Genomic DNA, 15,168 nt, shown 5'->3' on the forward strand with positions numbered 1-15,168 from the left:
ATAAAGCTAAAGTAATGACATTTACCTAAGTCCTATAACCGCTGTTTTTTCTAAAATCAAAGGCAGTATTTTTATTTCGAGCAAAACAATGTCTTTTATAATTCAAGCATACTAGTTAAAAATTATTCAAAACTATATACAGATTCCTAATGTAGCATGAAATAATAATATCTTGAACTGTTATCGGGCGTAAAAGTTAGATAGAGCGAGAGAATAATTAGGAAATTTTAAAACCTCTTTTTGCAAAGTTGATATTTTTGACATTGGTTGCTGTTGGTCTAAAGAACAGAAATAATAATTTTTTCCTAACTTTCTTAGTAGAGCTAGAATTGGGGGCGAACCAACTGAAGGTTATTGTGATCTCATAAAAACTTATTCGGCAACTTTGGGTGAAATGCTGCTTCAAAACCAAAATGATGCACAATGTCTCTTTTCATTACATGTAGGCAGGTGCGCCCGAAACTTACAAACATTTTAGAAGAGAGAAAATTCTCAAATTGCCGAATGGAAGTTCAAATTTTGTCGATTGATAAAATTCGTACATCTAATGAAAAGAGACATTCGGTAACTTCAAAATTGCAATTTGAAATTATCTCTCCAAATTTGCCGAATCGTCAGACAAAAATTGCGAATAAGGAACTTTTGAGGAGGTCACAGTGACCTCACGCCTCTTCATGTAAGTACGCATGCATGTTCATATTTGATCATTCAGTAAAATTCGGAGTTTCATTCGGAATATATAGAATTTCCCCCACCCAAAAATTCAAGTGATGGACGCCCCTGACCAAAACTATATTTTATGTTGAACTGAATTTCATTTTCAACACGATTTATTTCTTCTACAACAGTAAAATTCAAAGGGAATCTTTGCCTCGCAAAGCACTAAGCTGGATACACACTTTGCCATGAGAAATCTAGTCGGATCCACAAATGATATCACGAAGCGTAAAGTGAACAATATCGATTCTGTGTTCACGTGATCTCTTTGCATATGAAGTTATATCGTAACTGCTGATTTATGCTCACCCATATCACTGCTCGAATCTTACGCTATCTTAAGAGTTTTTTTTTTTTTAAATGGGTCTTCAACCTTTCTTAATCGACTTAGACGTCACTAACTTCCATATCTCAGGGTCGATCTGAATGGAATGTCTCTGAATCACGATCCGAAAGATACATTTTCAGAAAACTTATTTTTCATGTTATTTAAGGTATATGAAACTGCTACACGGATCCCAACTTTTTGGAATAAGTGCTAATGACACAGTTTAGAAAATGATATCTTTAAACATTTGTTGGCAGTATGTGTGTGTCGAGAAGAAAGATTTGAAATGCATTCGGATTTTGAAAAATTTTCAGTCTTGGTAAAAAAAATTTCTCAGATTCAAAAATGAAGTTAATTTAATTATAGAATATGCGTAAAACATATTTTAAATAATAGTAACATTTAAGTACGTTTCTCTTTCATACGCATCAAAACGTTTTATGTTTTATGTGGAAGAGTTTACAGAGGAAGACTATTGCTTCTCTCAATTCCAGTTGTATATGAGCGTTAAGTCGTTCAGAAAACTCGTTAATCATAATTATGGTCCTTTGAAAAGTAGTTTGACCAACAAAAAAATTAATTAAATAAATGAAATAAATAAATAAAGAAGCATAATTAGTTTGACATTAATAAAACATTCTCAGTCATATATAAACTCAAACTGTACTTGACTGTACAACGTGTCGTTAACAAAAAAATCGTAAAGAGTTGCCAGATTCGACTTATTATCACAGTAAATATTCCACTACAGGATTTCGCTAAGATGACACAAACTATATGATTTGGAAAACACTTAAGAAATTTAAACTGTTTAAAAAAATAATTACATACAGAAACTGTACGTGAACAGGGAATGATTACTGATTACTGAATAGGCCAACTAGGCCGTGCTCTAGGGCCCCTGCTCTTCAGGGGCTCTCAAATGGCTAAAATAGTTTCAGCCCATGACTAAATTTGTATTAGATATGTCTACTCTCTACTGAGGCCCAAAAAAGTGTTCACGCCTAAGACCCCTCGCAATCTTAATCAAGCCCTGGATGCGAGAAAATACCGAGTTTCTCTTTTAATAAGAAGGATTTGTGGATTTGGCTTTTAGGTTTATTATTTTACTTCGGACTGTGTGTGTGTGTGTGTGTGTGTGTGAACAATTTACTGATTTTCCATCTTTTTAACCCGAAAAAATTAAACGACCCTGATTTTTTCCTCTATGCACTTTCTTTATAGACGTAATCTTCAATTGACTACGTCTGCAAGGACTCCGACAGTCCTTGATACGTTCCTGGTTCATACATCGGCAATTTCCAGCTACCGAATGGAGAGAGAACGTCGCATTAGCCCTGAGCCGGTGTCTGCATCCAAAAAACAAACCATTACCATATTGTTTCCAGCAGACAATGACAGGACAGTTAAAAATTCCACATTTTTATCTCAGATGTTGACGTTCAACCGAGAACTGATGACCAAGACATCGGACTGCTGTGTGTTACTGGGTCTGGGGGAGGATAGTAATTCCTAGAGACGGGCTGTATGGCACAGTGAGGTAGATGTCCTTGAAGAAGATCTATCAGTTCTTGCTTCTCTGCTTCCAAAGAATCTATTTCGGTTTTCAAAGCATTGTTGTTTACCTCTAGTGTCTCTGATTCCTAAAAAATAAAAAACATCAATTGAAGTACAAAGGGTCCACCACTAAAAATAATTATTTCAAGACTATTTTTGGTAATAGTCACTTTCAGGAGAATTTCAGCAGAGATCTGAAGGAATTTCGTGGATTTAGTTTCCACATCAAAATATCCCTAGAAGTTTTTAACACGTTTTGACGAAGTTTTTGATACGTTTTGAAAAAGTTCGATTTTTCTTAAGGTATTCTCAAAAAGTCTGAAGACATTTTAACGTTGAAGTTAAATCTGAAACACCTACAAAATTTACATTATATATATATATATATATATATATATATATATATATATATATATATATATATATATATATATATATACAGGGGGTTCTGTTTTAACCTGCAAGACCTTTATTTTCGCAACCATTAGTCCTAGATGTATAATTCCAGATGGAAAAATGTTAAAATTCAGATGCAGAGTTAAGATATTGAAAGTTTGAAGTAAAAATAAAAAGAAGTCAAAAAATACAAGATTCAACTTTTTATACAGGTCCCAGGTGCTCTAACTTATATTTAGGGAAATAATCTCCATTGAAAAACCATTCCAATATAAAAAGTTTGAAATTAATACGACCAATATTCACCGAGATATGAAACGTAGAGCTTTGTGACTTACACCACTTTTCACTCGCCGTCAATAACACCTTTGGGTGGGAGGGGGGATATAGCGGTTAACAAGAGTTTAAAATTTTATATGAGCATTAAGTGTGGTTTTTCGAATTGTTAAAGGTTTTGTAGAGTGTTTTTGTGCATCACGGAAAAAAATTTACATTCATTTTGAATAGCAATGAAAAATAAATTCTTTGTTTTTATTACTTTGACGTCCGGTCATTCTTCTGAAGGGGCGAGAAGTTTCATTCTCATCTTCTGTATGGTCCCTTAAAACTTTGAACTGGAATATCTCCTTGAGTTTCGGTCGCACAAATGTCAATTTTTTTGTGTCAGTAATAGATTTCAATGGAGATTATGTCTCTAAACATAAGTTAGAGGATCTAGAGCCCATATAAAAAGTTAAATTTTGTATTTTTTGACTCATTTTTATTTTTGCTTTAATTTTTCAATATCTTAACTATGCATCTGAATTTGAACATTTTTGCATTTGGAAGTATACATCTAGGACTGACGGTTGCGAAAATAAAGGTCTTGCAGGTTAAAACGGAACACCCTGTATGTGTGTGTGTGTGTGTGTACACACATATATATATATATATATATATATATATATATATATATATATATATATATATATATATATATATATATATATATATATATATAATAACTGATATGGCGATTGCAATTTAATTTCCTCAATATAGGTCTCATATTCCTCAATATTAAGTATCATCACCCAACTGGGGGCAACGATCTAAACTATTGAATTTAGAACGTTTCGCAGTTCCACGAAAATTCGAGTAAAGAAGAAATCCAGAAACTAAAATTGTTTCATTACAAATTTTTTGAGGTGTAGCTGAGGTAATTAGCTCGCGGCCATACCATATGTACAGTTCAGACATTCAACTCTGCTTCTGGAATGTCAGCAATAAGTTTACAGTAAGATAATGGTTTAAGGGAAAAAAAACAATTCGATGATTTAAAGTTCAATAAATACCTTTGTGCTTGAAAAGTTAAAAAATAAATAAATAAAAATAAATAAAACCTTAAATTGCACAATTTGTAAATCTGTAATTTGTGCAAATTAATGTTGTTTTTTCTTTTTTTACTAGAAAATAGCTTTGTCTAAATTTTTATTGAAGTTTTAAATCTTCTAATCAAGTTGAATCATCCTGCGGAATTTTTTTCATATTATTACATTCTTGTTAATTTTCAGTATATTTACTTCAAATTTGTTAAAAAGTAAGTAAGTTAGTTCACTTTTTTTTGTTAGTTTCTGTTTAACTAGTTTTCAATTGTTTTTATAGTTTTGATACTAATTAATCGATTGAAAAAGAATGTTAAACTTCAAATTTTCCTGGCGCAGATTTTTATTCGGAATTCTTTAATAACCTTCTTGCGTATGTTTCTGTCCGAATTAAAAATTGTAATAATATTAATTGCGATTATAAAACTTTTTCTATTCATTTAAGATGAGAAAAATCTCATCTTAAATGAAGATTTCTCATCTTGAGAATGTGCAAAATATGCAGAAAATGCGAGACAAAAATGAAACGAACCTCAGCCAGACGACCCGTCCGTTCCTTTTTCTTATTTCGACATTTGGTAGCAGCTACTTTATTTCTTTCTCTTCGTCTGCGTCGTCTTTCCTCATCTTCCGTTGTCAGCTATAAGTAAAGGATATAAAGTATGCATAAATAATCGTGCTTCTTAACTCCCACAAAGAAAAAAAAAAAGAGTAGGTTAGGCGGGAGTTGGCGGGAGGCAAAATAAATAACAAGATAAATACACAAGTTATTTCAATTTCGAAAGTTTACCAAATTGGTTGAATTAAAGGAAACCTTTACACGCGGAGGGGATTCTCAAATTCCCCCCCTCCCCCCGGCAAACCTACAACATTTGAAGCAGTGAGAAGCAAAATGATGTAAGTGACAAAATTAAAAAGTTGGAGATAACCAGCCCTAGTAGGCGCTGCTGTATAGCATGATTTAGAAAAAAAAAATAATGAGAACTAACTAGGATTTGAATTTATAACGCGATTTACTCGAAACTTTAAACAGTCTACTTACATCCCTTTGCTTCTAACTGCTTCATTTGAAAAAAAAAAAAAAGAAGTTCTTTCCTCCGTCTCTAATTAATTAAATTATTGCCTTTTGTATTTTGAAATATAAATAGTAAGGCAATTGAGAAGTTCAAAGCACTGTGGATTCACATGCTGAGTGAGAAAAAAAGCACTAAAGCCCTTTTTTCTGCATAAACAGAGATTTTTGACACGTAAAAGAAACATAATTGCAGAATTTCTGTTATTTTAAAGCAGCTACAAACGAACAACAGTCATAATGCGTTTTGCTAAAAATTAGAGATTTGTCGTTCATGAAAAAACGGATCTAAAATATCGAATCCTTAAAATGAACGATGCAGTACAATCTCCAATAACATGAACGGCCGTTCTTTTGAACAGGGAACAGTTTGCTATGTGGAACATTATTTTGATTCTTTATACATCTTAACGTAGAAAAAATATTTTTTGATTTAACTTTTACGGGTATTGTTTTTTACCTTTAGGTAATATTAGTTGATTTTCATTACTGGAATATTACGTATTCAATCAAACAATTTGAATGCACGTGAGTACCTCTCGCAGAGAGTTCACGTACAACAAATGAACGTGTTCAATGCAAGAATAAAATTTAAAAAAATAAAAAAAAAATAAATAAAGATCTCCTGAGGAACGAATTATTGAAAGGAACGACATTGTCCGTGCCTGCTAAAAATATTTACTTTTGTTGAAAATTGATTGGGTTAAAAATATCTGCTATTGTTAGTTCAACTAAAGATTTTAGCATTGAAACCAGTTCAGTTCATTTTTAAGTTTTACAGGAGAGACAAAAAAAAAAAAAAAAAAATCACGCTCTGACTACTTATTGCAAAGGAATTCATTTTCATTCGAATAACCTTTGATGTACGACTTAATTTTTGTTTTCTTTTTGAATTAGAAGTATTGTTTTATTATTTGCAGTTAAAAATAACTCGTATAAATAAAAAATGTGAGTCGATTTAGCAATTTATTATAATGCTGTTGATGCTATCCCCGCGTTTTACAGTGACCATTCAGTAGAAGCATTAGCCGACATTGGTTTTGAAGTAAAATCGTTTTTTCCAGCAATTTTCGATCTGATCAAGAGAGATCTGATAAACAAATCACTTTGTAGCATGATGGTGATGGTATCGACTAAGAAATTTCAAATTACGAACGAAAAAGACTTTAAAAAAAAAAAAAAAATCATGGATTGCACTGCTTTCGATACTAATCGTTTCAACTATTATGCAAAAAAAAAAAAAAAAGAAAGAAAGAAAGAAAGAAAGAAAGCATAGTACTGTTTGTGAAAATTGTAACACTACAAAGGATTTACGCGAGTGAGCTGAAAATTGCAGGTAATGTAAAGCAGGGCATGATATGTAAATGATTAGAATAAAGTAGGGCATGATATACAAATAATTAGAATTGCAGACCGGTACCGCATGCGTATGCTGAGCAGCGCCTTCTGAAAGGCGGATCGAACCGAATATAAATAGACGACTGTAGCAAGACGTGTATGATTATCGATGGTTATATGCTAGAGCAAACGTTAACTGATTTTTTACCACGCCTCTTCGACAAAAGAAAGCGAAATTTGAGCAAATTTCGGAGTTTGAACGGGGCAGAATCGTCTGTCTTCGTGAAGCTGGATTGTCTTATCGTGCAGTAAACGCTCGTGTGCAGTGTAACAGCAGCACAATCATGCGTGTTTGGAAGCAGTGGACAGACGAGGGTCGGACAGCTCGGAAAGCCGGGAGTAGAGCCCCTAGAACTGGAGAGGCCGACGCATCCGCCATTTTGGAGCAAGCGTACAACAGGGAAAGCTACCTCTATTGGCAATCCTTCGCCAAACAGGAAACGAGAGAGTCGGGAGCAAAGGTGAACATTGACGAAATTTTGGAAACAGTTGGCGTCGTTTCCAAGGTGCCTGTCACTTCGCGTGCCATTATTTATACATTTCTTTTTTCTTTCTGCATCTACTGAAAATCTGAAGAGCCGAAATCCTTTTTTTGGAGCTGTTTACACAATTAACAGCCGAACAACCACCCATTTGACTCAATTTAACACATGCTAAAGAAATGTAAACATCGGCAGCAATGCTAACGCTACGAAGCACTGGATCAAGTTTGCTCCAGAATGGCGGATGCGTCGGCCCCTCCACTATAGGGGCCTTAGCCGGGAGTGGATCCTGAAATGTGACGTCAGCTCGCGATGACAGACACCTGGAGCGTATGGCGCTGACGGACCGCACAGCTTCTTATAGACAATTGGCAGCACAGTGGTCAACAGCTACAGGTGTTTTATTGTGTGCTTCATCAATTCGGAGACGTCTGCTGCAGCGTGGGCTGCGCGCAAGGATTCCTTTATACAGGATTCCTCTCACGCAAAACCATCGCCACCTGCGGCAACAATGGGTCAATGTGCATAGGAGCAGGCGTGCTGATTGGCAGCAGGTCGTCTTTTCTGACGAATCCCGCTTCAATTTGTGGCACCATGATGGCCGAATTCGTGTCAAGCGCTATACCGGAGAACGGCACATTCCGGAGTGCATTATCGAACGCCACAGTAGACGAAAACCCGGAGTTATGGCCTGGGGTGCCATATCATATCATGGACGATCACAATTCCAATGAATTGTGGGCAATTTGAACAGTACCCCTTACATAAACGAAGTTTTACAGCCCCAAGCTATTCCTTTCCTGCAAGGATTGCCAGGGGCTGTATTCCAGTAGGATAATGCTCGTCCACAAGTCGCCAGGACTGTCAAATCCTACCTTGATTCCCAGCAGGTACAGCTTCTTCCTTCGCCTGCATATTCCCTGGATATGTCACCGATTGAACATGTGTGGGATTTCGTTGAGCGGCGTCTCGCTCGTGATCCTCGTCCTGTTGCTTCGACATACAAACAATATGGAATACTCTTCCGCAGGCAGATATTCAAACTTTGTTTCACTCCATGCCGAGTCCTTTGGCAGCTTTTATTGCGTCGTGTGGTGGCCACACAAAATACTGATTTCTATCTTTTTTTATTGTTTGTTTGGTTTGAAAATGTAATCCTTTATTTGTACCGTTACCACTCAACTGTGTATTAAATTTCATTCAACTATGATGCTTCCTTCATGGTGTTGCAATTTTCACAAACAGGAGTGTATGTATGCTGTCTCCATGAGAAAATCTATTTTAGTTTTAGAAAAGAAAGTGTCTTACCATGTAGTTTCTGATCTTGTAAACGAAGTGATGAAAACGTTGATTTAATATCTAGATTAGAACATTGATTTATTCGAACGTGATAGCTGCACGTGAATTGGTTTTAATGCATTTTTTTATTTCGTTTTTTTTTCCGCCTGTGGCAATCAGAGTATATTTGACTTTGACCTTTGATAGTGGGCCTATCGTAAGCAATATCAGAAGAAAAACAGAAACGTATTCGTTTTATTGTGCTGTTGATGACGCTTTTCTCCGATTAGTGCCGTAATAGAATAAGAGATAAAAGTATTATACTGTAGAAACATTTTAAAGAAAATAAGGTCAAGGAATAACTAAAAATGCAAAAAGACTAAAACTTTTTTTAAAAAAAGTAACAGCTGGAAAAACGCTACAAATGCACATACACGTGTTTTAAAGTTTCAAGAAATCCTTTTTCCAACTCAAACACGTGCCTGCAATCAGCTGTTTATTTGTGCATTTATAATGTGTTTCCCGTTCATACAAAAAATACATTAGTAACTTCTCTTTCGAGCTTTTTTTTACTATTTTTTATTTAATATAGAAAATTAATTTTGTTTGATTTGATTTCTCTAACACATTTTACTTCTAGTTTTAATACCTTATTTTGAATTTAACTAGGCTTGCCCGATTTCTGAAATGTTCAACCGCGACACCGTTATGTACCCTTCCCCCCTAGCGTCGCTAGTATTAAAAAGGGTACAAACCTATGGCTGATTTTTAGAACGTTTTATAGGGCAGTTTATTCCAATACTATGAACAAATGGTTACTAATTATGAACCTAAAATATGGGTTATAACAAATGACATAAGTAGATAAAATTTAAACATTTCACTTTTTAGACGAAAAAAAATTTATTTGGAAAAAATACTTTGATGGATAAAAAAGTGAACACAATATTTAAATATACTTTTCATTTTAAAGACGTTTTTTCTGAGTGGGGGGAGGAGGGAGTTATAACCTTGTAAAAATTCTCATAAGTTAATCCAGTATTAATTTTACAAGTTAATGTTACAAATGATAAAGTTATTATTCTAAATAATTCTTCTCAGTTTATTAGATTTTATTATTTTTTAGACCTTTTTGGTCATTTGTAATCAAATTTATCTTTTTCCGAACATGAAGTAAACCGGCCTGGATACCTGGATTTCGTCTGAAAACTAGGATTGTCTCGATCAAACCGGGACGTCTGGCAAGCCTAGCTTTAACTTCACCTTTCTCTGTATTTGTTTCGGTTTTGCGTCGAAACTGCCTATTACGTTTGTGGACAACTTTTTCCGTTTGAAACATTTTCTGTTAAAAATCGAGGCGAGTTATACTATAATACTTCATAGAGTACGAGATAGCTCTTTATGATCAGTTCAAAAAAAAAAAAAAAAAATAATAATAATAATAAAATATAATAAATATCTTAATAATTTCTTTAACACAATGGCCAAATGTGGTATCAAATTATTTTTTGACTGCAGAAAGATGGTAAAAAAATGGCGGTTGAAATGACAAATCGCTACCTGTTTTTGTTCAATGTTCGAAATAAGATACTCTCTCAACAACACTTGAAAGGTTAGAGGAAAAACTGCTTTCAACCAAAAAACAGTTTGTTTCCTTTTGAATAATTCAGTACCCTTTCTTTTAACTAAAGGCAATACCAGAGGTAAAAATGTTTCCAGTTTCCTATAACAAAGGAAGAAGTACGTCATGTGAGGAAACGTTTAAAAATAACGTTTCTTTTTTAGGCTCTGAAAATTTCTGTTGAACTGATTGAAAGTGAAACCCTCTTTGACTCTTTATTAAATTCTTTTTTTTTTTTTAATATACATGAGTTTTAGATACACATGAAGGCAAATTCGAATTTAGAAATATTGTTTTACATCATGAAACAATCTGATTAATTTTATAACATTGTTTTACGAACGGTTTCCTTTTAAGTTAATGAATAAAAGTTTCTTCCAAAAGAGCTCCTTAAATTGTTTGCTGTTTCTGTCCCCGTAAAACCCCCAGTTTAATCTGTATGGGAGCTTACAGGAGCTCAGCTGCTGTATTTCTTTTCAATTTTACGTGAGTTGCAAGGGTTGAGCGGAATTCGGGTTATTTAAGCATAAAAATATATACTGAAGACATAAAGGGCTCTGTACTCCTTTTTTTTCAGAAATCAAGCCCAGTCCACAGAAGAGCACTATTTGCAACTGTTGAAATAGCACTAATCGCACTACTAAGTCAACTGGAAAAAGAAAAATCATTGTTATTGGTCAAAGCTTTATGAAGCTCTCCACCGGTCCTAAATTTTCACCAGTTTCTTTTGCCTATATTTTATTTATATTATTTTTCATTGGTCGGATTACTTTATATGTGTCTTCACTAGTTAAATCCATAATCCTGAGCTAAATTATAAATAACTGCTGCGCTTTTTCTGCTTTGGTTCTTCAAACTTTGCCATTGTCTGGGCAAATAGTTTCTTCTTAATAAAAGTTTTTCGGTCCAACGGCATTTGAATTACTTAGTATTCTCAACAGTAATCCCACTTACAAATCAATAAAACCCAAAAGAATTTTCATTGCAAATTTAACTGCTCTAAACAAAGTAGCTGGTGCATTCAGCAAGCGCAAAAATAATTTTTAATGCCGATACTAACGTTTTAAACGGATACATCACTAACGCAGTTAAAATTTACCTTTTGCGGAGTAGAGATGAGAATGGTAGGGAGAAGAAAAAAAAACGGAAATTTCGGGGGAAGAAATCACTTTTTCCGTTCTTTTCCATCCGCAAAAATTGAATATTTTAAAATTCATTGCACAAAGTAATGAATTCGAATTTAAAATCTTTACATTTTAATGCTCTTTTTCTTTGAGTATGTTTTCAATGTTCAATATCCACATGAAAACAACTTTAACAACTTTTTTTTGATAAAGCAGAAAGCTATAAGATAATTTTTTTTTCAGAACATAAAGTATAATTTGCTACTTTTTTTTACTAAAACTGTAAATTTATATGCAGGATAGAACAATATCATTAATATCAATTAGTGACAATGTTTAAGCTTAATACTTGGCCATTTAAGTGTATATTCAGGGGCGTGCACGGGGTGGGGGACACATGTTGGCCCGGGACCGAGCCTGACGGAACCCCGAGATTTTTAAAATGAGGAGTGAAATATATGTAGAGACGTAGAAAGTAAGCAACATGGAGGGGCCTGTAAAAGTCATTTGTGACAGGCCTCAAAATTTCTGTACACGCCCCTGTGTATATCACACATATGCATAAATGCAAGTAACAACCTACTGTCAAAAAATTGATTTAAAAAAGTTGACAAAAATCACATTCTACATAAAATTAATGGTTAACCGATTTGGATAATTTTTGGTGTTTTGAATTTCCGTTTCATAACTACTACTACTGGCAGGTATGAAACAGAAAGGCTATTTTTTTAATAGTAAATGTTTAGTGTACAATCTCTGTTAAGAAGAAAATAAATACGGATTTCATAAATTATTAAATAGTTATCCCTTTATGTTTTCTAAGAAAGTACTATAACCTAAGAAACTAATTTTATTAGTGAAACAATCAATTTTTGCATTTTTTCGAAAAAGAAAAAATAATAATTTTTCCCCACTGCCTCAAAATTTTCGGAAATTTAATATCTTTACTGGGGTAAAGGGAGAAAGTTGGTTGATTCTATTGGGTTTTTTGGCGCAAGAGCCTGGATAGGCTATGCTGCGAAGGGAGGGAGGGGAGTCAAAGCAACCCAGGTGTATTACGTACTGTATTAGGATTGGTAACAGAATGTTAATCTGCGCCTCGGGGTTACAGAGAGAGAGAGAGTTAACCCTCTCTTCCCCCACATTTAACAGAAAAAAGGAGAAATGATCAGTGATCAAAATGAAAAAAAGAGTTGAATTCCTCTCAGGGCCGCTGAGAACAAATTCCCCCCTCCCCCCATAAAACTAAAAAAACCCCCTATAAACCCATAAACTAGGGGGGGGGGGGTACCGAACCGGGTCCCCAGTTTATGACTATGCTGCCATGTCCTCTCGTCGGTCCTGATGCGTCCATTACCCGATTAATTAACTCAATAAAACAAAAAGTAGAAAAAAGAAATAAAGAAAATGGGATTGTCCATGCAAGTAATTGGGCACGTGCGTAACATTTTCTACCACCACCCAAATTATTAAAAATGTATTCAACTAAAACTTGAATATTAATTCTAATGCTACATATCAGTACAGTCTACGCGTCTTCTAAAGATGTAAAAAGGAAATTTTAAAAATATGTAGTTAAATAGAAAAGTAGGTTAACATAATGCTTACTATTACTAAGCTCATAAACTATTGTTCCCAATGTTTTCGGAGTAGAAATTAGTTGCAACACGAAAAATAAAATTTATACTGATATCATTATTCGACTTTATATTGTTTAAATCGCTGGAATTTCTTTTAGAACATTATACACATGAGCGCGGTGTGGGTGGAACTAATTTGAAAATTAAATTTATTTTACGATACTGATGAAATTTTTACTCAGTGAAAAAAAGGAGACAGAAAAAAAAAATATGTGATCTGCGTTTAACATTACCAAAATAATCTTATTATCGAGAAACAGAAAATAACGTACACGAAAAACCGCAACGTTGGAGTTCTACAACATATACCTAAGCAAAATAATTATTATAAAGAGAAATTGGCTCCGAGAGAAAAACTAACATGATCTGCAGAAGTTTTAGAAGAAATCTCTTTTATTTCTTTGCGATTCGTTATATTTAGGGAAGGCGGTGTCATATTTTGTGCATAAAACTGAACTCGAACTTTTAACTCGATTATCACAACAAGATGGCAGCACCAAATCGTTCTCGCTGTATTCATTGGTTTCTCAATCAATTAAAAAATATCGATAAATTATTGCAATGAGTATTCTTATCGGGGCGGCGGTCTGTGTCCCATAAGAAGGAGCCCACTTTGGCTCCCGAAGAAAGTACGAGTTCGAGGGTGCAAAAAAAAAAAAAAAAAAAGAATTAATTTGAATTCTGTAATTTTGAATTCAAATTATGCGTTTCGCAATCACGACTTGCGGCAGGACCCTACTCATTGAAGTTATTGTTTCTAGAAACGTCTCCTGTCCCCCCAAGCCTGCCCCTTCTCCTGGGCGGTTACATGTGTATAGTTATGTGTGTGTGTGTGTGTGCCTGTATAAACCTGTGTGTATGCACGTAGGCGTGTGTGCATGTGCATGAGCGTGTGTGTGTTCAGGACATGGGCGCCACCGACCAGAAGAAGCAGATTCCGGGGGACAGTGCTCAGGACCAGGGGAGCAGCTCCTGCAGAGGACGGGGAGCGGGAGTGCTGCAAAGGAAGGGCGGGGGAAAATAAAATCAGCGTAACGTCAAGGACAATCAAATGATAACAATAGGCAATTGTGATTGCTCAAAAAAAAAAAAAAAAAGTTAAAATTTATGCATAATGAAAAAAAAATCAAATGTATATTATTATTATTATTATGAGCATATTGTTGAACTAGCACCAACTAATATATACTGATGTGGATGATGGTGAACGAGACCAGAGAATTTGAATGGCGAGACAATCCGAATGGAACTGCTTGTAGCTTCTTGTAGAGCAATTGTGAGCAGAGGCGGAAGCCCCTTTGTTAAAAAGAATTAACTGATTAAATTTACTAAATTATAGTGCTTCCGTTGCTCTGTGGTAGAAGTTTCATTTCGTATGCCGAAGGGCGTGGGTTCGGTGCTCTGGGTGTTATATCTCCTTCTGTTTGTGGTCTAAATCTTTCTTGTGTCTGTCCGAAGGCAAAGGCACTTTGTGCGAGGTCCTTTATGTATGTGAAGCTTAGATAAAATATATGTATTAGTCAACGCCTTGAAACAGGCTTCATTTTTCAAGGCGTTGATTAATACATATATTTTAACTAATACTCGTATTTTAAATAGTTAATATCGTTTCAATTTAGTTTATTTTTCGACACTTTAACACGTTATCTTCTGCAAAATAACAACTATCTTGTTTCGTTTTACGTTTTATTGCATTATTGTAAAGCTTTTAGGCATTGTTTTTGTCTATTTTATTACATATATTGATGTTAAATTCCCTGAATTTTTGTCAATAGCAAGTCAAAATTGTAACTGATAATATGTATTTTTTTTATCTATACATTTAAATAAAGCTCCTCATTGACCCACTCGCTCAGCTTTATCTGAGCATTTGAAACCAATAAACCAAGCAATTCGTAGATGCGGGGGTGCCTGAGGGTGTCAAATGTCAAATGTATGTGAAGATAACTATAGTATTAATATTTAATACTATTTTTAAAAAAAATACACATTGATACCTTCAAGCTTCGATTCTTCGCGGCACCCAGTTTGGGAACTCCTGTACTAGGGGGCAAAATACCAAAAAAAGTTTAAATATCAAGTTAATTTTGATTTGTAAAACTATGGCGAGCCAATCAGAAGAGCAAAATATCATATGTAAAAAATATTATTTAGTTGTTTATTATTGTTATTATTATTTATTCGTTTATTA

General features: G+C 34.3%; 1 protein-coding gene across 1 annotated transcript in view; it reads right to left on the reverse strand.

Moving 5' to 3' along the window:
* Positions 1-2,487: 2,487 nt before the first annotated feature.
* Positions 2,488-15,168, reverse strand: part of LOC129233222 (cyclic AMP-dependent transcription factor ATF-3-like) — a 31,761-nt gene continuing 19,080 nt past the window's right edge. Inside the window, exons 2-3 of the mRNA XM_054867280.1 lie at positions 4,895-5,002; positions 2,488-2,688 (exon numbers count right to left, since the gene is read on the reverse strand). Coding sequence (XP_054723255.1) covers positions 2,488-2,688; positions 4,895-5,002 — 309 coding nt within the window. The remainder of the gene's footprint in view (positions 2,689-4,894; positions 5,003-15,168) is intronic.

The sequence above is a fragment of the Uloborus diversus genome, unplaced genomic scaffold, assembly GCF_026930045.1.
Source record: "Uloborus diversus isolate 005 unplaced genomic scaffold, Udiv.v.3.1 scaffold_258, whole genome shotgun sequence".
In the NCBI taxonomy this organism is placed as follows: domain Eukaryota; kingdom Metazoa; phylum Arthropoda; class Arachnida; order Araneae; family Uloboridae; genus Uloborus; species Uloborus diversus.